A 25,295-nucleotide genomic window follows, 5' to 3' on the forward strand; every position below is an offset into this window, starting at 1 on the left:
TTCAAATAAACATAGATCCCGAAAGCCTGATTTTTTTTTTTCTCTCCCCTAGACATGAGTATCTGCACATACTCTCACCCGGTGTGTGGCCAGCCGCCTTGCTTTAGTGATTAAAAGAAAACAGAGCTGAGCAAACCACACAGGATTCCACGCTGGGTTTGCATTAACTTGTTCCCGCCCTCAGGTCTTTATTTCTACTTCCTTTGTCTTCAAAGCTGCTGTGAGCACTTGCCCTCAAAGGGCCCCTGATCTCAGGGGGATTCCCTTGGCTTACTTTTCTTTGCTCTCCCCCCGTGTGTGTGTGTGTGTGTGTGTGTGTGTGTGTATGCGCGCGTGCCCCCGGCACCTCACGTCACAGAGAAGTACTCTTTCTCGGTGAGGTTGAACAGGACGGACAGGACCCCGGGAGCAGTCACTGGGTTCACGGCCCTTCCTGCAAACTGCCGGACCCCTTGGGCTGGTTTGTTATTTAGGATTTTCTCATTTTCAGGGAGGGTCCCACATTCGCTCTGACTCAGTACAGATGCTTCAGGGGGCTTCAAGATTTCGTCTCTGTCCATCCATCACATCTGAGGGCCCAGCGTGGCCTGGATTCTGCTGTGACCCCATTCTCCAGCCACCCCCCCCCCCAACACCCAGGCCTGCAGGTGACACCCAGGTGATGTTGGGACACTTGTGACCAGCGAAAGAACCTACTTAACTTCGGGGAAACACAGATCCTGCCCTCATGCTTGACAGCACAAATACAGCCCCTCATGTCGTTTTCGGGTCTTCTCTGAATAGCAGAGTATCATTAGACTGTCACTGGCCATTGAACCCATGAAGACACTAAACGTGTGGGGTACAGACTTGGAAGTAAATAACCGTCTCCCTGTGGAGTGCCCACCACAGTGGCTGGGGAGCGCACACTGTGAGCACTTGGGACCCACAGCCCGTGGGTCCCAGGGGCCCCTGCCCAGCAGCCCACAGCTGCTGTGGGTAATCACGACTGTTAGAAGTAGTTCAGAATTTTAGACTCAGTGCCCCGTTTGCCTGGTTCAGCCTTCAACGACTACATTAACGGCTTACTGAGGCAGTCTGTGTGACCCTGAACTCCCTGGGAAGAGACCAGAATAATACTGAGAGCTCTGAAATAAGCAGAATAATTCTTGGCATTCATCCAAGCAGAGTGACCAAATCCCGCCCGTAACTGCATAAAGCGAGCGATTTCAGTGAACTGCCCCAGCAATTTGACAGGGACTAAAAGGCGTGATTCTGAATACTTTTTTCACAGCTACCCGCTTATGGAACGCGTCCTCTGAAATGCTCATATTAGGGCGTGTCCGCTCCTCAGTGCCCGCCGTGCGTTGGTGTCTGCTCCTAGCTTTGCAGACACCGTCCTTATGCTTCTAGAAGCCTGTGGTAGAAGATGTAAATGGAAGCTGCCTGAGATTAAGTAACTTCCCTAAGCTGAGAACGCTCTGCGAGACCTTTTGGAAATCTCCGTAAGCAGATGAGATTAATGAGTCTCATGGAAAATAATTTGGAAGCTACTGAATGCAGTTGAGTTGGAGACACAGGCATCCCCATGCCCAGAGGAACGGCTTCAACGAGCTTGTGTGAACCGCTCACTAGTGAAAAGAAGTCCTACTAAAAGGTCACACATTCAGGGTACTTCGAGAGATGGAAGTTGGCCACTGGCCACGTTTCAAGAGTCCTGGCTCTTCCCTGGCTCTGTCCTAACATCGTACACCAGGGCAAGCCCGTGGCCTCACTGTGAGGGGCAGGTTTAGAGGCAGAACTTGCCACTGGGATTCAAAGTCGTGGGCTCTGAGGTGCACATAAGCTGCCTGTCCTCACCCAGCTTTCTCCTGATGCAGGGAAATTCTTTACAAAGCAGGCTGCCCGTGCTTCATTTGGGGGTGGAAGGTGGACAGAGAAATTGATTTTACCCAGCTTCTGGGTCTTCTCCACTATCGATGACTTTATAAACGCTAGACTATTTCCCAAGGAAAACTCTACTGATATTTTAACTTGGCCACGGAACTCTCTGTCAGGTTATTATGCAGTGAGTATATAATAATCTACGTAAAGTAGACTGAGTTTTCATTTTTTACCATGAGGTGCAATGGTAACTCCTCTTCCCTGGCTTAGGTTGAGGACATAAAGTAAGTCCTGTGAATTACTCCTTTAAAGTGATGATCCTGGCGCATGCCCTTCAGAGGACTGGTCTGGTGCTCAGAGGAGCAGAATGTGAAATTGTCAGGATTTTGTCAGCTGGTCCCAACTGGCCACAGTAGCAATATTGACGCCGTGGAAATCAACAAATGCTACTATTCCCCACCCCCACCCCCGGAACCAGCTGTTAAAGAGGTGCCAGCAGACCTGTCTTACATCCTCCCACTCTGCGCTGGACCCAGATCCCCGGGAGAGGGGTGGACAAGAACCCTGCTCTGTCCACCTGTGAGGCTGCCAATGTCTCAGATTCTGGCATACAAAAGAGTGATGGAAATTTGAGTCTGGGCCAAATTAATGACCATGGGCATGGGGAAGAGGGCCACTCTCAGGGTGGCCTTGGAGTTTGAAAGCACTTGATTCATTGTTACCTGAGTCCAGAGGACTCAGAGACACAGGTTTGGAAATGAAGGATCTGGAAGAGATGTGGGAATTCACCAGGATACAGAACTGCCTTCCTGCAGTGAGCTTGTGCTGCACAGGCAGCGGCCAGACTGGGCATTGATTTTAAAGTCAGGTCACCCTTTCCCTTGATCTGCGGGGCCCAGCGCTCACACGGTTAGGAGCCCAGCACTGTGCCTCGTGTGGGGGATACTGGGGTGACAGACTGACGGACTTTTGGGGACGATGGCAGTGCCCCGTGTCCTGTGCAGGAGCCAGTCCGTGCACGTGGCTCTTGAGCACCTGCCGTGTTGCCAATGCAACTGAAGAACTGAATTTACAATTGTAATTAACTTGAGTTTGAATTTCAATAGCCACATGTGGCTGCTGGGTACTGTATTGGACAGAGCAGCTCAGGGCTTGTAGGAAGAATATTGATGGCAGCCTGTGTGCGGAGAGTGTGGAGGGTACATTCATCACACTGGACTCAGATGTGGGACTGCCAAGTGTTCTCCAACACCTCTGCCCAGCAAGACCAATCAGTCCCATTCAGATGCGCCCGGCACTGGGCGAACCGCATTAGAAGGTCGCCCCGTATCATCCTGTCCCCTCCATCTGCAGGACGTGTGATGATTCCCAACTCCCAGGTGAAGAAACAAGGCACAGAGAGAAACAAGGCAGTCCATGCCCCAGGTCCTCAGAGTCCTAATTCCCACCTCGAGGTGCCTTCTTAAGTGCACGGCTCTGTAGACCGACAGCACTGACGGGAACTCAGAGGATCCCATTTACAACCAGTGTCCACACTTGTTCTGATAGTGTGTGGAGCCTACATGTATAACGTGGTTCTCCTTTCGTGGGGTGTTCGTGGCTGTTCAGCCTCAGCAGTTTTTCGTTCGGCACATACCCTCGCGAGCGTACACATTAGCATATGCATTTGGCTTTACACCATTTGGTGACTCTTCTCCCTCCCCCAACTAGTGATGTTGGATTCTTCCTGTTTTGCTGTCCGGTTTCAGTCACTCCAAGCTGCCTCAAAGGCAGTGATCGGGGCCCGTTTGGGCTTTTAATTCTTCGGTGGGAATGTGGTCTACCGATCGACAGACCCCTTGCAGAACCACCTTAATGTGCTGCTTTTTTGGCTGGGCACGGAGTCAAGCCTAAATGACTGAAATGGGATGAAAATGGAGATGTAAACCCAAGACTGAAAAAGGCCCTTTGAAAACATTCTGCAACCTTAGGCTCCTGCTAATCTCCTGTTAGATTATTTTATGACTGCCTAGCAACTTAATACCATCGACTGCAAACGGTACTTTGTATGAGGGGGTGGGGTTATTGAGAATCTGCTCCCTACTGGATGAGCCACCTGTGCTAAGCGGGAGAAGTCAGGCTCCGGGCCCAGGGCTTAAGCCTCACCTGCTGCCCTGGGACGCACAGACTGTGTCCTCTGCATTGTCTGTGGTCCGCAAACGCTATAACTAAACCACAGCAATCCTCTTGAGGAAACCGGGCACCGCGTGGTTTGTGCCCTGACGGTACATTTCTTGGCTTACCTTCACACTGGCTACTAGCTCACTCGACCCGGGGTGGGGGTACTCCGATCCCACCTCCAGACCATTGCCCGGAGGGAATCCAGACGGTGTCAGGGGGAAACGGGAAAGAGAAAGCCCGGCAGTGAAGACAAAGGCTGGTAAGCCGTGGGCACCGTTTCGAGAAGCATGGAACTTTTGTTTCAGCACAGCCCGCTGCCAGACCCATACGAGCCTTCCTAGCTAAGGGCTCAAGACTAGCATCCTATCGTTAGGTCATTTAAGTTTGCTGCTGCACAGTTTCAAAAGATGGGGAACAAAGTTCAGCAATCTGATGTCAATGCCTGACAGCTCGGGCTGCTAACTGGGTCTGGTTCCCCCTAGGGTGCAACTGTACGCACAAGACCACTCGGGGAAAGGCACGTCTCCTCGTGACACACAGACAGGGCTTGCCCGAGGGTGGGCATTGCCTCTAGGAGCTCCTCACAAGGACAGAGAGACATCTCCCCTATTGTGGGAAACCCTAGCCCTAAATATCAATGTTCTTCCAGTGATTTAATATAACCAAGTCAGCATTTGCTTTGCAGAACGCCACCTCAGTTCTGTTCTCTACCATAACCCGATTCCTATGAGGCGAGGAGCTTCTGATTTAGAGAATTTGGGCTGGCCTACCCTGTGAGACGTCCTCAGTGTCATCAACCTTTCATCGCAGAGCACACAACGGAAAGACCCAACAATTCATTCATTCAAACTATCGGCACATGGTTTGAATTCCAGGCCAAGCACCTGGACGCCAACCGTCAAATAAATCTTCACGGCGAGTACGCAGTGATGTCTGGCATCGTACAATAACCTCGGGGCCCCTCTGAGCTCACGCCAGCCTCAGGCTATCGCCTTTCCGCAGAAATGCGGAAATGTCAGTCTCACTAAGGATCTGGGCCTTGGAGGCTACCGAGGGACCCTGGGTGGGCTGGGCGCGGGGGGATGAGCCCGCATGGCTTCGGGGGAAACGTGGGCATACATACCCTTCCCGGTGGGCCTCTCCTTTCTCCAGCTCCTGAATGACCCCCAAGAGCACTTTGATGGTTTCCTGGCTTGAGCTGATCAGGTCCTCCATCACCTGGAGCTGTGCTTTCAGGTCGATGACTTCTGTGTGAGGCACGATTTGTCGGGATTCTCCACCCGCAGCGGCCGCCGCGGCGCAAGGCTGGCCGTCCTCGCCCGGCGGGGCCTGGGTCTGTGTGGGCCGCCCGCTGCATTCGGGGGACAGGCACTGCATCGGGGGCGAGCGGGCCGCCGCGGGTCCCTGGAGCCCGTTGAGACGCGAGGCTCTCCCCCGCTCCTGGTCGGCCGCCGGGCACAGGGGCCACTCGCTCGCGGTGGCAGAGTTTGACAAGGCGGCCTCGAGGGCCTTCGCGCCGGGGGCAGGTGCATAAACGGCGGCCACCTCCGTTTTGAACACCGTCCCGTGGGCCGGCGGAGCGGCTTCCTCCGTGTCCGGGGTCGCCCTGCCGTGCTTCGCTCTGCCGTGCAGCTGGTGGTCGGGCTCCCGGGAGGAAGGCCGAGCGGAGTTTTGGAGAGGCTCCTCTCGGCAGCCGGGCGCATCAGGGTTTTCGGCTGGCTCTGCGCAGTTGAGCCCGGCAGGCTGGTCCAGCTCATTCACGTGTTCATCGGAATGGGAAACCGAGGCCGCCGTCTTGTGCACCCGGCCGGCACCCCAGGGCCGGGCCTCCTCCCCCGCCCCTTCCTCCTGCTTCTCCGCCACAAACCCGTTGTTTTGACTTTTAAAGGCATCCGCAGCCGGGATGCTTTTGAGATTCCCCTTTTTGCGGTCCAGGGGGAAGGTCTGGTAACACTTTTTCAGGTCCGGCGAGGTCTGCACGCCTGTGCTCTTGGTGACATTGGGGATGGCCCTCCGCGCGGGCACGGTCATGTATTTGCGGTAGGCTGCTCTGTAGGACACGGGCTTCGCCTCCCGCTTCTCGCCGGGCTGTCCCGCCGCGAGCCGTGAGTCCCTCTGCTCATTCTGTGCCTCGCAGATATCCTTAAAGCGCACCTGCAGGGCTTTATTCCGCTTTTTAATCTGCCGGTTGGGATCCAGGGCGTATCTCATCTCCAGGGCCAGGCAGGCGGCAGGTTCGACTTCGCTCTCTGACGTCGTGAGTACGCATTTGCCGGTTTCCTTACTGACCATGATTCCTGCGTTCAGAAACATCAACACAGGCGTCAGTGGGACGGAAACACACACGCGAGCACAGGCACACACAGCTCCTAGCTCACCTCGCTACCGCCTGCTTCCTAATTACTTTTAAACAGGTGAGGTTGGCCTTTCTGTTAAGGAAAATCAGACAGGCGGAGAATCGCTGGCAGGCACAGCTTGAGATGCTTCTCCGATATTAAAGCCTGCCTGCTTTTCCATGTGGGATACACTCGTTTCTTTTGATAGTAATGCATGTTTCCCCATTAGACAAACCTGTTTTACTATATTCATCAAGAAACCCAACGATGCTGCCTCTTCTGCCTTCAAATTATCGTTTTGCATACACGCCTCCACTTCATAGGCAGATGGCTTTCCAAATGCATCTTATTCGGTTTGGGCTTTTACTAGTTTTTTGAGGATGACGCGATTAATCTATTACTGGAATCCGGGAGAATTGGTGTTTTCTTATTGGGGAGTCTAGGTCCTGATCAGAGAGATCCATGTGGAGCGCCCTACGATGAAGGAGGGAAATAAACCTCTTTGTCTGTCTTTGCCAACACGGGCGCCATGGGACAACGGGCACACTGCTATGGGAACACCAGAAACGGTTAATCTTTGCGGTGTGGCTTGCTTCTAATGGGTTAACGCTAACCCTAGAAAGAACATGGGTTCCCCTGCATCGATAAAGACCGTGTTAGCAGCTCTGTTCTTTGATTCTATGGAGAGTGGTATTTGAAAAAAACATAAAAAAAAAAAAAAAAAGAAATTATTCATTCTAGAATCAAGTTTTGTGTTTTGATCCCAACCTCTGAAAATGAAAACAATGGTGGTTGTTTCAGTATTTGAATCCCGAAAGAAAATAAAATCACAAGGCTTTATGTTAATCATGCAAATTCATCTTGGGCTGAATTATTAAATGCATCTAAAAAGGTGCAGGTGGCCGATGATCCCTCTGGGGAATACCAGTGGGGTAAGTGCCTTCACTGTATCAGGCAGATTCACAGCTGCTCATTGCACGTGGAAGAATCTTCTTGAGGGCCGAACTTAAAGGAAGAAAATAGTTATGTTGTTTGTGAGTTAGCGCTCTGGAAGAAAACAGTCAGATGGGCGGGACCGGGGTATACAGGGCCCTGGCCTTAGAGCAGCACGTCCAGAGAGGCAAGGTCACGGACGTGAGCCGGATGAACAAGAAGGGGGCCCAGGCTGCACTGCCCAGTGCACGCGCCAACAGGCCCTTCGGGCTGTCCGGGGTGGGGGAGCCCATGAACCCGATACTGAAACCTCCAGGAGCACTTTTCTGGAAATGTTACAGGAGCTGGGTGAGTGTATGGGCCGCCGGGGCTCCGCTGATGCGTGTAGACTATACCTAACACCTTTAGTGCCGTGTGGTCCATTTCAAGGAGGAAAGTGGGGTTCAGAGAGGTTATGTCACTTGTTAATGTCACACAGCAAGTAGGACGGACATACAGGCAGGAGCAGGATCCTGATCTCCCTGATGTCTGAGTTCATGCTGTTTCCCATAACCTCAGGTGTCCAACAGAGAGGCACCTCCCCACATCCTTAATTCTTATCGGGGTAGGAGTGCACGACACTGGGCATGATGGTCCGGTGAAGGCAAAAAGTGGGGAGAAGCCCAGAGCCCCCATTTGAGCGTGTTCTAGAACTGCCGCTCCTTGCAGCCTGGGGACTCTGCTAACTGGCCCTGGCACTTTGCAGGTCTCCGCCAGAGTTACTGAACAGAAGGCTTAGAGAGAACTTAATTATGTCATCACTTATGCCATGAGGATGAACCGGCAGTCACGTTGGAGGGCAGCAGAAGTGAGCTCTGCCAAAGTTGCTTTAGGTCGGACCAGGGTTTCTCAGCCTTGGGACGCCTGGCATTTGGGGCCGGATGACTGTTTGGTGGGGGTGCTCTTCTGCACACGTAGAAATGTTCAATAGCATCCCAGCTGCTGCCCATTAGACAGGAGCACCTTCCCCGTGCGCCAGTGACCTGGGGAGAGGGGGACACAGCCGCCCCCAGGTAAGAACCACCACATTAGACTGTCCCCCTTCGATGGCTGGAGTGTGTCCCCGCAAGGGAAGGGCCTTCCTTCCAGCAAGGTGAATGGCCGAGAACAGATGGCAATGTCCCGGCTCCCGGGGTGGGGGAAGGGTGTTCTGGAAGGTGCCTGTTTCGAAGGGCTAATCTGGAAATGACCCAGCTCTATGCCTAGCCAGGAGGGAGCCACACCCTCATGCCACTGCCACATCTGTGTTTCCTCTGACAACAGAATTACCCCCAAACAGTCGCTCTCCTAGGTAGTCTGGAGAAGACAGAGAATAAGCCTTCTTTGGCTGTTAGGCTTTACTGGGCACTGAGGATATCTGGAGGCCTTTGTAATTTGACACTTGAAACACTGGGCGGTTTTGGAGAGAGCATTACAGGAAGGGAACAGACTGGAGCCGCATCATACCCTGGCTCTGTGTTGGGAAGACGAGATTCTGGATGGCGGGTGGGATAGAGAAGGCCTGCTAAGGAGAGATAATGTATATCTTTTACAGACACTTATCCCAACAGGTTAGAATGATGCACACAAAAGGACTTGGTGTGGGGAAGGTATGGGGGACATGGGGGTCTAATGAGAAAATTAAATCTTAACCCTCAGTCTTATCTCGTAGTCATTCTTGAGCTGCCTTTGTTGTCCAGCTGTGTCAGACTGTATTGTCCCATCATTCTGCAGAAGACCTTCCTCCCAGGGAAAATTTGAAAGGGAGAGCATTTTTACAAAAAGCAATTTACTAGTAATGTTTCAGCCTTTTCCCTGCCACTACTGAAAAATGTGTGTCTGAATAAGTTTGTCCTACCATGCTATTCATCATCGCGATTTGCCAGGAACTGCACCGAAATAATTTTCTTACATCCGTCCACTGGTTTGGAAAGATATTCTGAATCTTGGACCCAACCATCAAACTAATAAAACAAATCAGAAAAATTAATTGCCAGTGGCAAAATAATAATAATAAACAACTCCAAGCTCCTCTCTGTTTTACAGGGAGTTGCTGAGTATATAAAAATCATTTTCTTATTAGTAAAAGTGATGGTGATACTTCAGATGCTTTTGCTCAGGGTCGTTTGTTGATGAATTCGTTTTTAACTAGAAATGGAATTGTCTTAATCTCACCGATAAGAAAAGACATCAAGGAATTCTTGTTGTTGACTTATTTGGACCTCAGATGGAGATCTGCACACCTTTTGATGGCTGGGTGGCATTTACTCTAAAGCTTTAGGATGGAATTTTCCTGGACGCTGAGAATTACTTTCATATTAAATGGTTACACCTTTCTGGGGGGTTCACTTACTGTTTATTGGTGGGGGGGGGGCGGTGCTCAGGCTGGTAGTGATGGTTAAGGAAACGGTTTTGTCGTGAAAGGACATCAGGTGTTCCAGAGAAGACATTCCATAAATCGAGGCTTCTGGCACATTGTATTCATTCATCATCCCTTCGTTCATTCAGCGCACGAGTGTGCACCCAGCACGGCGCGAGGTCAGCGTGCAGTCCACATGTCCTCCTGCTTCTAAACAGATGCTAACATTCTCTGCACTTCACTTGGATTTTCTCCTTGACCCTCAGGACGGCCTCCCAGGGGAGGCACTCTTACTATCCTCAAGCTGCAGATAGAGAAATTGAGGCTCCAGATTTTTTTTTCTTTCCTAATTTGCCGAGGGTCCCACAGCTCAAGGGCCCCACCCTGCATCCCTCTAAATCCCGGGCATTGACCTGCTGTCCTGCCCAGGCAAACCTGGAGCCTCTAAAGTGAGTGCCCTGCAATGAACTTCAGAAAGCAGCCAACGGCTGGACCTCCTCTCAGCGACTTCCTTGGCCTGTTTGTCGCAAGGCATGTGGGCGCGGGTTATGCGGAGAACCTGCAGGTAGTTCCCAGGAATAAACCTGGCCCCGAGCACACACTCGGGCCCGTGAGGGCCACCCGGAGTGTTGCGGTCCTCCTGAGGCCACAGTGGCATTTTCAGCGATGGCTCGCCTTGGCTATGTCACCTCTGAGGAGCATGGGCTCTGGGTCTTGGAGTTAATCTCTCGGTCCCAAAGCAGCAGGAGTTCATGAAGTTTATTTTTCATAAGAAAATTGTGTTTGGGAAGTCATCGGACTGTGTCGTCTTGAGGTGAAGGTGGCGAGGCACGCTTGAGCCCGTCTGGCTCGGGGAGAGCTGGGGGTGTGGAGGAGCGTTTGGAATGTAAATGTCTTAATTACCCTCAAATTAAAGTGCATAGTCAAATGTGAGTTGTAAATATATAAACCCTGTATTTTTAGATTAGTGATGGAGAGTCATCTCTGCGTGCTGCTTTAAATTAATAGCTTATATAAAAATGTTCCTTCCAGCCCAAGGAGTGATAAGTGGAAGCAACTAAATGCCTCACAATAGGTAAACGGTTAAGTAAATTATGGTGTACGTTCACTCAGTGCGGCCATTAAAATGATAATTATAAAGATTATTTAGTATCATAGAAAAACACTTACGAAATAATGTGAAGTGAAAGAAAGCAGTCTACCAAATTGTACCGGAAGGAAATGAACAAACATGGTCACCGTCGTGGTGTGTGAAGATCGGGCATTTGGGGAGATTTATCTTCTTCCTTCTGTTTTCCAGTTTTTGTTGAGGGAGCCTTAATATTATCGTGTTGTTTGCCAATTAAAAACCGCAGGGCGAAGTCAGTCCGCACCTCAGGCAGAATGACAGGATCAGGCCGCTGGAAATTACAAATACTTGCATCACAATAAGAAAAACCCAGAAATGATTAGATTTGGGTGCATGCAGCCTCCCAAAGGTCACCTTTTATTGTTGGGAGGAAGCTTTGAATAAAGGACGAAAATGAATTTCAAAGCACTGACGTGTTAGCATGTGGAGTACGTGTGCAGATGTGCACACGTGTGTGCACAGACCTGTGTACCTAAGTGTGCGTGCACAGGTCAGGAGAAGCAGCGTTTGGTAGAAGATACGTCGGTTTCGGAGCAAACTCACTGCTGGGGTGAGACCTGCCATCTGTTTTAATTAGACGTGAAATGGATGTGACCCATAGTCTGCATTCTTTTCTGAAGTAACCTGGGATCTCAGCGGCTGACAGGAGACTCTCCACTGGATTAGCTCCATTCTGAAAGCGTCTGCACTACCGGGAGGTTTCCAGTTTGGCGCTGTGTGGTGATCTGTGTGGCACGATGCAGCTGACGGACCGTGGGGGCTGTTGAGCACCTTGGCCTTGCCAAGACAGCCCCTAGTGTCCCATCAGTCAGTGGAGATAGCGGAAGAGCTGGGCAAGCAATCTGAAGAGTCTGGAAGGGGACTGTATGATATTATTGGTTTTTCTAGTGGCTTTCCCGCTGTTGAGACACCTTGGAGTCACAGATGCTGGCTGGAATTCAAGATTAATTGGGTCAGCATTTTATTCCATATGCTGAGGGAAAGCCTGAACATTAGGCCAGTCAGAATGGCGGAGGCGGGGTGGGGGGGGGGGGGGGGGGGGGGGGGGAATGAACCTACCTTCTTTAACACTCCGCTTCCCGGAGGGAAGGGAAAGAGGGACAGGGTCTCCCCCATTAAATGAACTCGTTTGTGTTGTGAAATGGTTAAGTTTAAGGCCTTCCTTAACAGAAGTCCTCCCTTCCTCAGGGCAAAGCTAACTGCTATAGATTTTGGACTGTGTCTTAGTTAGATTCATTATCCCATTTAATTTCCTTTAATACACTGAAATGATATTTTTCCAGACATTTGTTCACTTCTTCAAAGGCCACTGATTCAGAGGACTAAAACGGGGTAACCGATGAAAACCGACACCCCTCTGAGATTGAAAGTTTAGGGAGGAGGCCGCTCCCTTAGCGCCAAGGCATGTGGGCAGAAACACCGCCCGATCGTGGCCCGTTCCCTTGATTTGTGGAATATTGCAGTAAGGCCTCCATCATTAAGAACCGACGACCGTCCAGTCAGAAGGAGGGAAAGGGGGCACTCGTGGAGCTTCCACGCAGGCTTGTGGCAGAAGGAAAGCTACCCGAGGCGGGGCCCCAGCTCACACATATCTGTGATTTCAGATAAACACATTTCAACCAACAGAAACCCTACAGTCAATTACTTCAGCCACATAATGTAAATCAGTGTTGCCACACAGACTCACACTGGCCTGTTTCTAATGAGCGGGGAACCATCTAATGAGAGGAAGTGAACCATCCGTGTTATACATGGATGCTTGGGGTCTGATGTTGAGGCTTTAGAGAAATCAGAACGTGGCCCTCTTCAACAAATCCGACGTTTTTCTTCATTTGTTTCACTATTTACTTAGTTCTTTGATCTTCAGCTTATAGTGATGTTAACCTTTGCTCATCCTCTGTCCAAATGGAATCTAAATTAGTAGAAATGAATTAGCAAAATTTTATGATGTTGGCAAAAATCAACTGGGAGAAATGCCTCCTCCAAGTGAGACGTTACATCAGTGTAGAGAACAAATTTTTTATTTGTGGCAGTTAGCTTTGCTAATTGATCATGTCCAAAGAGGGTCCAGAAACACCGATTCCAACAACCCACCAAAATCACATGTCAGATTAGTAAAAGGAACGAATTTGCCTGCTCCTCTCTTGTCCCCAGTCGGCATGACAACTAGACACGATGTTGAATGTAAGTGCTCTAGCTTTGAATATAGCTCATTGGTTCGTACAGATCAATGGAGCTAACGTCCCACCTACTCTCCTGCCTGGATGGCTCCAGGTAATCAAGCAACAATCGTTGTTAGTTTGGAGCTCCAAAGACGTTGGGGTTAGGTGGCCTCCCATGCTTAGACTTCATGGGAATCTCAGTGGAAAACATGTACATAGTGAATGAACTTCGGGGTAGTTTTGCCTTACTCATTGTGATGAATCTGTTTTTTTTTTTTTTTTTTTTTACTAAATGGCATGTCTTCACTCATGACAAATCCTTAAGCTAAAATTAGGACATTGATTTTTCCAAAAAATAAGGATGTCAGAAGAGTTTATGATTTCCCTGCTGTTTCTCAAAGTTGAATCTCGAGATACTGTTTGGGAACCCCCCAGGGCAGGGCTTCTGCTTGGAGGTAACCGGTCACTGCAATTGCAAAGATTTAGAGTTGAAGACGCAATCTATCTTCCTGGCGAGACCGTGTGAGTGCCCATCTATTACCCTCAAAACGGATCTCCCTTGTATTTTTCACCGTAGTGCGTCTCCTGTGTTTCCTTGGCCTAGCCAAACCATAGACTTTGCGAGGTCTTGAGTTTACTGCAGAGGTAGCTAAGAAAGAAAGGGAGAAATGAGCCTTTCTTGCGATCGGTTCCTATTTATAAGTGGACAGCAAAACATAGAGAAATGACTGCCCCAGGAGCCCACTGTACAGAATCCTAACAAGAGGCCGCAGACCATGACCTGAGATCCTGGGGTGGTCCGTACTCAACCCAGAAACATAGCTAGTGTGCTCCCCTTGGCCACGCATGGAACAAAGGTACCTAGTATCACATACGGGACTGAACGTGGCTTGCAATGGCGTCTAAAGACGCGTCTCCCAACTTAGGATGGTGGTGAGTCCCTCGCTGTCCGTTGTGAGGTCACCCTAGCAGGTGCTGGCAGTACTTTGCCTGATTCATTCTCTAATTTAATTCTTCGAAGCCAGTCTTCTCTAGGTCCCACTGATTTTTGTCTTTCCTTCCTGTTCCTTTACCTATGGGCTTCTTCCTTTCTGTTCCCACTGCTCCCACCCTGACCTTGGTGTTCTCACATCCCCTGCCCTCGGCTCTCTATCCTCCATCCTGGAGGTTCTGCTCATCCAGGCTTCGAGTTCCTGCGCCGTCTCTAGAACATACCGTGGGCAGTCCCTGCTCTGTGTCTTCAGTTCCCGTGGCTCCTGCCCCAGGACCGTGCTTCTCACCTGCTTTCCCCAGGTGGTCTCGTTTTGACGGTCCAGTTCCACCCCTACCTTCTCTGGCTTCTCCAGTCCTCACGCTGCCTTCACTGACACGAGGGGTAGCACCTGCGTGTCTGGGGTGACCCGGCACCACACCAGGTGCTGGGCACACAGGAAAACGAGGCACAGTTCTGGGGAAAGACGTGCGTCTATCGACAGCACCAGCCCACTGTGCCTCCCCAGGAGATGTGCAAGAACCGGCCTAACGCCTGAGTCACTTCCCTTTGACGCGTGTCAGTTCTCTCCTTACACAAGTATAAGTGATTGTAGACGAGGTCCCTCTAAACGCCTCTTCTCTCCTGAACTCAGTCAGCTTTGATACGTGATTGGTCTACGAATATAATGATATACATCACAGTATCCTCACAGCTGGGGCCTTCCCCGTGGATTTTTAGAAGGCTAAAGATGGGTATATCATATTGGTGGCTTCTAAGGATACTTTCTGCGTTACCTGAATCTTCAGATCAGGTGGAACGTGGCTGTTTTCTGAAACCTGGGTAGGAATTAAATGGGTGGAAGGGAGAAGGATACGGTTTCCTGAGGTTCATAAGTAAAACCGTGCTGAGATTTTTATCTTCTGAATCTTGGCATAACTATCTTGAGTTTGAGTGTTACAAAGTATTACCTTAAATTTTCTTCTTCGCCTGTAGAGGTGAAGGAGATGACCCATACACTCGCAGAAATGAGTATATGGTTCAGAAACGGTGTATGCATCAACCACGCGAGACTTTAAGGACGCCAAACCCCGCATAGTCAAAAATCTGCGTGTCACTTTTCACGCCCCCCCAAAACTTAACTGCTAATAGCTTACTGTTGACTGAAAGCCTTACTGATAACATAACACTGATTAACACATTTTATATGTGTTATGTATTATATTCTGTATTCTCACAATAAACTAGAGAAAAGAAAATGTGACCAACAAAATTATGAGGAAGAAAAAAGTACACTTATGTACATTTACAGTACGGTATCGAAAAACAAAACCCCAAAACTCACCTATAAATGGACCCGCACAGTTCAGACCCATGTTGCTCAAGGGTCAGCCGGATGGTATATTTAACCATGAGGTATGGTGGGGCCCCTAACGACACGTGTTGTAGTAAGTATGACTTGCTGGGGCCTGCTATTGATTAGTTCTTACGTTACCCAGCTTTGTTCTCGAAAGTGGGACACAGTAGTGGCAAGATTCAGTAAGAATTTAATTCAAAAATTGCAATAGCTTAGGATAACAAAAACATTTAAAAGTGTGGAATCTCGCTAATCTCAGCCTTCTAATTGGACTGTGGTTTTTGCTACAGAGGTGGGGAGCCATTGGCCCGCAGGGGGGTGGGGGTGGGGATCCATGGAAGGTCTGGAGCACACCTTTGAGTCCGGTGGCTTCGGAAGGGTATGTTGGGCACACGGCTTTTGAATGAAACAAACCCCTTTCATTTCTCCTTACTTTGAATTGAGTACACGCTATGTGAAATTGTACTCGATACATAAAATCGGTACTCAGGAATGTAATCCTGCACGACTTTTTGTTCATGATGAATATAGACAGGAAGGAAAAGGGGAATGAGGAAATAGGAGAGTGGGGGGGGGGAACGTGAGGGTGACAGCCACACGGATTGACAGACAGACACAGGAGAGGAAGGCTGCTCCTCAGGGAAGTTAGTCCCAGTAAACCACGTCACATCCTGCTTGCTGTTATTTGGAGCCCCTGCCGTCAGCTCTTTGATTCTCTTTCAGGGGCCGTTGGAGCGGCCCCTTCTCATCCTCTCCAGAATGGAGCCTGACCGCTCATCCAGGCTAGGACAGGCATCCGAGGTAGGACATCATACGGCTTCATGTTCTATGAAGCCCCCAACACAGTAAGTGAAGTGTGAAACCTAGTGAATAATCCTAATTTAAGTTTACATGTCTGGGTTCTGCTTCTGCCTTTAAATCTCTCCGAGACCCTCCTGGATCGGATGGCCTTGTCCTTCGCGAGGCTTGGGAGAGAGGGACCGGACGGTGGGGACGGATTCTGTAGGTTCGTGGAGACAAGTTAGCTCCATAGTGAGTAAGCAGTGCTGATGATCAGGAAGCGAGTCTCTGCATACATCACAACCCTAAAAGTACTTTTTCAAAGGAAAACATGAATCTTTCCAAAACCTTAAGCGACCCCTCTTTGCTTTGGCCTTCTTGAAGCTGTGGACGGGAGCAGAGGTGTTAAACAAGTGGAACCTTTTACAAGTTTTGGGGTTTGTTTGTTTCTTTCTTTTTTTTTTAAAGCATTTTCAGATACGGAGAAGAGACTCTGGATGGAGGCTGTGCTTCCACAGGAAACAGAGAGACATGATCCTCCTTAAGGGTTCTACCCCTGTGCCCATCTTTCTAGAATAAAATCTATCAGTCCCCACCCCAGTCCAGATCAGTCAGAATTTCTGGGGATGGAGACAGGGCGGCAGAGATAGATGTCATCATCCATCATGCAGAGCCTCCAGGCCACATGTTTTGTCTTGTTTTCTTCCCCACCCCCTCATTCTCTTCTCTTCTCCGCCGTATCGCTAAAGCACAGAGCAACACGGGGTACGTAAAGGTACCTGTAAATATTTATTGAATGAAGGGAATAGTGAGTGATGTCCCAGGGGGGCGGGCACGGCCAGCCCCTTCCATCTTGTCCAGAATGAACCTGGGGCACAGTCAAATGCGGGGTTGGTCACCAGCACTGCCCAGGCCACGGCTAGCAAGGTGGGGCCTGCGGTGGGGGTGGACTCACATTCTGCAGAGGGACAGTGAGTGGCCAGTCATTTGTCAGGGTTTAAAATAAGGGGCCGTTTGGTTGTCACCGCTGCCTTGTGGACTGATTACTGAACGGCAGATTCCAAAGAAATTGGCACCTGGCAGGCTAATAGCAGGAATATGGCATCTTCACACCTCTGTTCTTTTGACATTTCTGGTTGGGGATGTAAAACATCTGGAATTCTGTCCCTTCCTAGGAATCCCACGGCTGGGGAAAGCTCTCCCTAACCATGGATCTGGGCTTTGAGATCTGGGCTTATACATTGGAGGGGGAGTACTCAAGATCATCTATTTAAGATTCTCACACTCTCGGCGTTTCTGGACATAGCGGTTCCTGCGTATGTTTTCTCCTACGATCGTTAAGAACTGGGGTGTAGAGACTGACTGCCTGATTGAGTTCTGGCCCTTCCTTGAATCTGCCTAGAATCTAGAGCATGTTACACAGCCTGGGGGGATCATAAAATGAGTTAATACTTCTGTGGTGGTTGGCACAGATTAGTTACCCTTTTGTTTTTGTGCTTTATGTATGTTCTAACAATGCGTTCTCCAAACTCTCTCGGAAGGAGAGGTTCCCAGTTGTTGTTGTTGTTGTTGTTTTAAAGTTTATTTATTTATTTTTTAGAGAGGGGGGACAGGGCAGGGGCAGAGAGAAGGAGAAGGAGAGAGAATCTCAAGCGGGCGCTGTGCTGTCAGCGCAGAGTCTAAAGCGGGGCTCGAACCCGCGAACCGTGAGATCACCTCTTGAGCTTGGAAGCAAGAGTTTGACGCTCAACCGACTGAGCCACCCGGGCGCCCTGAGGTTTCCATTTTTTATAAAGGTGGAGACATCGAGGCACTGATGGCAAGTCAGTGCCCATGGCCACACCGATAGTAACGGTCAGAACTGGGGGGACAGGTGCAGACAGTGTTGCCTAGACATTGCTCTCAACACTCTGATCTGGGACGAGGGCTCAGTCGGTCGGTGCCTTTAAAACCCTCAGAGTGCGGTTCTGGTGATGCCGTCCCTGGTGGCGGAGGGAACGCTGATACGAACAACACACTTAGGACATGTTATACTTGTCTTAGATTTTTTTTTTTTTTTCCCAAGCCGGGCACACCATTGGTCCCTCTCACTGACTCTTCGGGTCTAGAGTCAGAACTGGTGCTTCGATGTAGCATTTAATGATCGCTAGGAGCAATTTAATGATCGCTAGAGCCTGGAGCCCTGGCTGACGGTCCATTCTCTAACACTCACTCGGCGGCTGACCCTGCACCACAGAGGACCTGCCCCGCGCTTCCTCTGCTCAGTAAGAGTGGGCGATATTTTCATAGACCCAGTGTTCCGACCGTGCCATAAATTCCATCATTCAGCCTCACCCTGGGTATTTTTGGCACACTAGCAAATCCGGTAGACACAATAAATAAAGTGAGTTATACTTAAAGGAGAGTTAACTTCATATACTGAGACAAATATAAAGAACAGGAACAAAGCAACTTAAGCAAGGATTGAAACCACATCTGTGAAGCCACCAAGCTGACAGCCGCCATTAAAACAAACACACAGGAAGTGATCGAGAAAGTCAGTTCTCACTGGGCTCTTCGATGACTGGAAAAGTCAAATGAAAAATACGGCCTGACGGTATTTTTTAAATTTCAAATTCTCTACACCGGCATGTGGCACGAACTTTTCTTGGGAATGATTCCCGTCCACACTTCTCTGAGCTGTGTGAGATTCAAGTGCATGATTAACAGGAAACTGGCCATTTGTGCCATGTGATTTCAACGAAGGAAAAAGAAAGAGGGCAAGTCTTTATGCAGCACTCCGGTATTGGTAACAAGGAAGTGATAAATTGATGAGCCTGGCCCAAAGATCCATGGAGTTGATGTCATGATGTGAAACTGAGTTGTGAGGTCAAGGCCGAGAGGCAGACAGATACCTTCCGGTCAGCCTTCAGTTGACTCTATGAACTCTCCAGTATTTTGGTAAAGCGGTAGTGGAAGTTCCTTCCAACCAAAAAAATGGTTTGGGGATACAGGAACATTGTATGTGTCTGATTGACGTGTTAGAATTTCTCATTTCTCCTTGTTGTTCTTTTACTCTAGTACTAGGCCATTAAACTCAAACACTTTCTTCCTTTAGAAACTCAGTTTCTACCCAAGTGAATTTTTACCAAAGAAAACTCTAAGGTTGAGTCTGGTGGTAGAAAAACCCAAGTCTTGGATTCCTTTTTCTTGCCTAAACACCGTGTAGCCAGGTGTAAGGACTGTCCATTTCTAGAAGCAGGCTTCCTTTTTACCACCCTCTCATGTATTTCTTTTTAATTTCTACTACAAAAAATGTGCAACTTCAAGTGAAAGAGAAACATTATTGTTCAATCTGGATTCCCTGAATTTCTAGCAAAATCATTGATGAGGTTTATTGTTAGCAGCCTCATTAAATATTTATTAAGCATCTGTTATTAGGTAATACTATTCTTAGTCCTTCAAGAATTTCTTTGTCTTGTGAATCCTTTACTCCATTTTCATTCTCTTCTTTGAAAGTATTTCTCACGTTGGTTCTAAGAAGATGATGAAACTGTATTTTTTTTGAAATAGTATTTCTGGTTTGAAACTCAAAGTCAACTTTCTAATGGTCATCACATCTTTTCCCCCAAACCTGCTGGTTCCCTGACTTCCCTGTTTCCATCTATATCACCCACTACCCTGGTGGTATCTTTAATCCCGTCTTCATGTTGCCATGTTATAGAGATTTGCCATGTGGGATATTTCTCTGACAGCTGTCCCCTGACATCTCTCCCTAATGCCACCACTCACCCTTGGTACCAGTTAATTCTCACCTGTTATACCCTTTCATCTGGTTCATCTCTAGCTAACAAGACTCCGTCTTCTGGACATGTATGTTAACTGTTCAAAGCATTCACCCTTTACCCATAGCTAGTGAGTGGAGGCCATTCCTGTCCTACTGGTTCTACCTTAAACTGGCTCACACTCCTTCTTCACTCTCCGATCCTCACCCCTGCACCTTTGCCTGGTGTCGCTTCTCACTCTTCCCGTACAGATCTCCAGCTCTGAGCACGTGACAAATGGGCTTCAGCTCCAGGATTTGCATGTGCTGGGCTCGGGGGTCCAATCTCAACCTTCGTCCCAGCCAGGGTGTTGCTTTCTCTCGGGTACCTCCACGTGTGCGGTCTGTCCTATCCTGATTCTGCCTCCCACCTCCTTTCGCCCTCCCGGACTGGAGCTTCTTGAGGAACTCGTCACTTGGTTTTGTGACACTCACACATTGTCCTGGCCACTGCTGCTACTGCTCAGTACATTTCCATGAACGAGCAGTCCTTTGTAGACAAAACCATCCTCCTGTCAGTCTACCTTCCTTATGTGTGCCCATTTTTCAGAACCCAGGTTTTATAATTCCAGTACATTTCCAAGGACACGAAAGCCACTTACTATGAAAGCAAGCAGATTTCCTAAAGCAAGTTAAAGATGACCTAAGGTGTTTAGTCTAACCACTAAGGACACATGGAAAAGATGAAGAAATGAGAAGTTGACATACACATGCTTCCCGGGGAACAACCAGTGTGGAGGGACCCACGTCACCACTGAAATGACGAACAGAGACTGGTCAGTTTCACGGAGGTCGAATGGGAATGTGATGCATCTCCACGGTAGTTCCTTCACCTGAGCAGCCGAAATGAGCAGCTGAGGCCATCAGCCTCCTTTTCCCCTCATTCCCTCTGGAGTACGGAGGAGAGCAACTTTTCTTTGTGCAGCATTTGTGGCTTCCCAAAGTCCTTCTCATGTCCCTCGTATGCTATAGTTTACGGCATTCCATTTTATGCCCAAGGCTAGATTATTAAGGACTGAATTGGAATTTTCCATAGTAACTGCAGCATGAACTTTGATTAGCATTTTGCCATGGTGTTACCATCTTTAAAAAATTTCTTTGCCCCGGTCATGGCTATAAGAGCGTAACTCAGGTGAACGTAGTGTGCCAGCCTGATCCCCTCTCTGATCTTTTCTGACCCACACCTGAGTAACAGCAAGATGATGTGGTAAAGAGAGTAATGTGGATGTACAGTACTCTGAATAATCTGATCAATATACTAGAAAAGCAATATTCACGAATATTGACTTCGGGGATATTTCTTTTCCAATTCCTTTCAAATATGGTATTAGTGAAAAGGTGTGTAATTTGGAAACACGATCCTTCTTGTCCCTAATAGCTGCTCTTCTATATTCAAATTAATTTTCTCTCTGTCCCAATTAGAGCTGAGAATATGCACTCAGCAGAAAGACACAGAACTATCAGGTTAGAGTGTTTTGTTTTTATTTTAGATCAGCAGTTTGTCTCTCGATAATATCTCTGTCTACCTCGAAGCCCCTCAGCTCATTCATTATGGTATGAATGATGTCTGAAGTGCACAGACTCAGACCCACGCTGAATATCCTGATGGCTTATGGTAGAGGAAATGCTGGTTGACTTTATATCAGAAATTGAATTTGGCACCAGGACATGTGTCCTGAAGTTATGGTTTCTCTTACTCTGAGAGGTATGATTCTTGGTTGCTTGGAGACACTTCAGTGCCTCTGGATCTGAGGCAGATACAGTATAATACATGGTCCACAGGTTCGAACCTGTACTTTGTATGGGTTGGCGTTTAACGTGAGATGACGTCTCAACAGTTTGTTTATATGAATCCCGGCAGGGTCCCCACAACTTGGTACCAATCCACTCCTCTGACCTTAATACATAAGATGCGCAACTTTTAAAGTAAATGGACTATGGTGGCTCAGTCGGTTAAGCATCTGACTCTTGATTTTGGCTCGGGTCATGATCTCACGGTTCATGGGATTGAGCCCCATTAAGAGCGCATGGCCTGCTTGGGATTCTCTCTCTCTGCTCCTCCTCTGCTTGCGCGCGTGCGTGCGCTCTCTCTCCAAATAAATAAACTAAAAAATGAATGGATGAAAAATTATGATGTTTTACTAGGTTTATGCTATAAGTGAGCTCAAATATCGAAGAAAGGCTTATCCAAATGTTTGTATGCGAATTTCACGGTAATAAAAGTGTTGTCATGTAATATCAATCATATTAAATTTTCCTTTAAAATATTGAAGTCGCTCCATAATGTTATGAAATATTAAAATCAAATATGTGAGGAGGCTGAGAAGGATCTGCTTCATAAATTATGTCAGCTAATTTTGGGCTGGTAGCGAAGGTCTCAATGGAATTACGGTGGGGAAGGGTCCTTCACATTTATGAAGGAACTGTTGAAAAAGATGCCAGTTTTGTTTGGGGAACCCTAATAACCTCCCTTTCTCCCAGATGACTGTGGTTTGCCTCAAATAGACATGCTTTTTTTGGTTAACCACCGGATCGGTTACGTAGCAGCCTTGACGTGTTACCTGCTCAGGTGTCTGGTGGGCTGGTCCAGAGCTCCAGGATACCAAATCCCCACTGCCCCTGCCCCTGCCTTCCTCCGTGGATGCTGGTCCGTAGACCCATCGCTGTGCCGTCTAGCTGTGATTTCTTTATCGTCATTCCCCGGGAAGTAGCCTGTCCCCAACAGTAACTAATCTCCTCATACAAGAGAGCTCAGTAGTTGCTGCTGTAAATGAGACAGCCATGGGTTGGAACAGCCAGGAGAATACAAATGTCTAGCTAAGTGAACGCATCTGTCCAGCTGGTCTGCTGTGATCAACTGTTCTGAGAATCATTTTTATTTTCTGACTGCTTATTTCAATGTGTAGGAGTCTTCCTGGTAGACTGATGCCTTTCATGCACAAGCCTTTCAGTTACGTGCTTGTTTACTTGCATTTTTTTTTTCTTGATCGAGGGAAAAACAAGACAAAAATCCTGTATTCTGCCATGGGGAAAACAATTGTGGCAGAACAGAGAAGCCCCCGGGGTAAACAGAGTAAGAAGGGTATCTAACTTTCCACGGGGCTTTTTGGAAGCGATGTGTGCAAAGCCTGGAACTCTCCGGCTTTTGCCTTCTTCGCCTATTTCTTAACCAGTATTTGTGCTCGTCAATCGGATAATGGGCCTGATTGAAGTAAAAGCTCCAAGTCCTAATCACAGTAACAAAAAATGAAGTCGTGACAACTGTAGGAAGTTCAAAGGCATACTCTGCGTTTCAAGGGCATCCTGTCTTTAAGCAGAGGTCTTTCATTTGGCTAAAGAAATTAAACAGAATCCTTCTGTCTTTAAGGAAATGGTGAACTGGGTGAAGAAAAGCCCACACTCTCTGTAGCTAGCATAATTTATGCAAAATCATGCAATTAGCGATAGCTGTGCTAGACATTTTTTATCCACATGCGCCTCCAATAAAACCGTCATGAGTAGCAGTGCCACCTAATGTAAGTAGTAAACATGGGTAGTAAATTACTAATATCTGGTGAGGCATGCAGATCGCAGGCCTTCCATTTTTCCTTTGAGATGCTTGTGCCCATTTGCTAATCATTCTTGCAACAACAACAACAACAAAAACAACAACAAAGAGGCAAGGATAAATATGAACTTTTCTTTGGAAAGTAACATTCAACAGGATATGAATGCAATAAATAGCACAACGTGAATAGTACAAACCAGCACTTTCCGCCTCTGCAAAGTGAAACGATGGTTACTTTCTGCTCGCTCTGTGGCATAAGCTTAACAACGTTAGAGCACTTTCATACATGTACGACTCGTTGGGAATGGCCCAGGTCAGGTGATTTGGGTGGGATTTTTCAGTCAAGTCCCCTTCGCTCTAACCTTGACGGTCCCCCAACTGGCGTGTGGAGAGGTAACCCCTAGCCAGTCCCTGTCCGAGGGAAAACCTCCCAGCGCGTGGACCCGACCCTCTGCTAGTCTGAGCTGTAGTCCTGTGAAATGCTAGTGTGCGTTGGTAGCCAAGGCAGGGCTAGCCCAAAGTTCCTTCCCACTCTGGCCAGTTCACCTCAGGATGCTTCCGCAGGATTTAAGCGCCTAAGCAGACAAGGTCATATTAAACTGCTCTACTGCCTTCTCTGGCTCCAGCCCCCAGGCACAGACCTGCGGTGGGAAAGGGGTCGGGGCAGAAGCCCTGCTCTGTAGATGAGCCAAAAAACACCTACTTTCTCCCCTATTTACTCCAGAGGCGCCTCTCCTCCCCCACTCCTGGCATCCCCTTATCGCCAGCTCCATCTGCCCATGGCATATTTCTGGGTAGTAGAATGCTGAGGTCACAAGGACAGGTTCTTCATCCCGGCGCTGGAGATGCCAGCTGGGAACCCTGAGCATGAACCAGCAAGACGCAGACTCTCGCTCTTGACTTTGGGCTCCAGGCGCTGCCCCGGCCCCGGGCCGGCCCGCGGGCACCCTCCTCCCTCTTGCCCTCGCCCGCCAGCAAGCTCGCTCGCTCGCTCGCTCGCTCTGCAGCATTGGTTGGTTTCCCACGCCTGTCCCGGGCTGACACGGGATGCCGCGCACCCCGAAGGCCCGCGGGCACCGACCCGGGCCCGCGGCCCCGCGAAAGTGCCAACCCGAGCGAGCCCTGGCGCCACGGGAGGAAATGGGCATTTCACGTGGGCATCTGCCTTCGCTCCCGCTCGCTCCTCTCCTTCGCGGCCGGCGTCAGGGCCCTTCTGCTCGGACTTATCCCCACCCCACCCCCCCACCCCCGCCCCGAAGTTAATCAGCCGTACTTGCCAGTTCGCTTTAGTTTGGAAAATACTTAAACACCTCGAAACGTTCCGGGGACGCGGCCGCCCGCGATCCCCCAGTTCTGCCTGGCCAGGGCTCTCGGGCGCTCAGGAGGCTGTGGCGTTTGTCTAGAACCGACAGCGTAGACATGCAGCCCCGCTCCTCCCAGGCCGTCGCCAAAGTTGCCAGACGCCCCTCGGCGACCCGGCCGCGCCAGATGCAGTTGCATAACCTCGCCCGCCGCCCGGTCCGCTCCTGGCTGCACCGGCGCGTCCTGGCCCCGGGAGCCGCCGAGTCCCCGGCGAAGCCCGTTCGGGGGCGAGTGCGAGCGCCCGACCGGGGTCGGCGCCCGTCCGAGCGGTGCTCTGCCCGCGGCCAAGTGCAGCGGGAGGAGGGCGCGCGGGGCTCCGCTTACCTTCCGCTGCTTACAGATAAGTCGAGGTCGGTGCGGCGCCTGGCTCGGGCATGTCTCGCCGCGGACCCGGGCGAGCCTGGCGCGGCGCGGAGCACTCCGGGCAGGGCATCCGCGGCGAGGCTCGCCGGGCTCGCGCGGGGGAAGGCTCGGCTCCGGGGACTTGGCCGGCTGCGCGCCCGCCGCCCGCCCCCTC

The 25,295-nt window shown here is 49.5% G+C and overlaps 2 protein-coding genes across 2 annotated transcripts in view; one reads left to right on the forward strand and one right to left on the reverse strand.

Annotated features, from left to right (window-relative positions):
• Positions 1 to 6,320, reverse strand: part of INSYN2A (inhibitory synaptic factor 2A) — a 39,261-nt gene extending 32,941 nt beyond the window's left edge. Inside the window, exon 1 of the mRNA XM_049645891.1 lies at positions 5,147 to 6,320. Within this exon, the coding sequence (XP_049501848.1) occupies positions 5,147 to 6,315 (1,169 nt within the window). The 5' untranslated portion in view covers positions 6,316 to 6,320. The remainder of the gene's footprint in view (positions 1 to 5,146) is intronic.
• Positions 1 to 25,295, forward strand: part of DOCK1 (dedicator of cytokinesis 1) — a gene marked incomplete at its 5' end in the record, with an annotated part of 461,308 nt that overhangs the window by 187,262 nt on the left and 248,751 nt on the right. The window lies entirely within an intron of this gene.

Source organism: Panthera uncia, chromosome D2, assembly GCF_023721935.1.
Source record: "Panthera uncia isolate 11264 chromosome D2, Puncia_PCG_1.0, whole genome shotgun sequence".
Classification (NCBI taxonomy): Eukaryota; Metazoa; Chordata; class Mammalia; order Carnivora; family Felidae; genus Panthera; species Panthera uncia.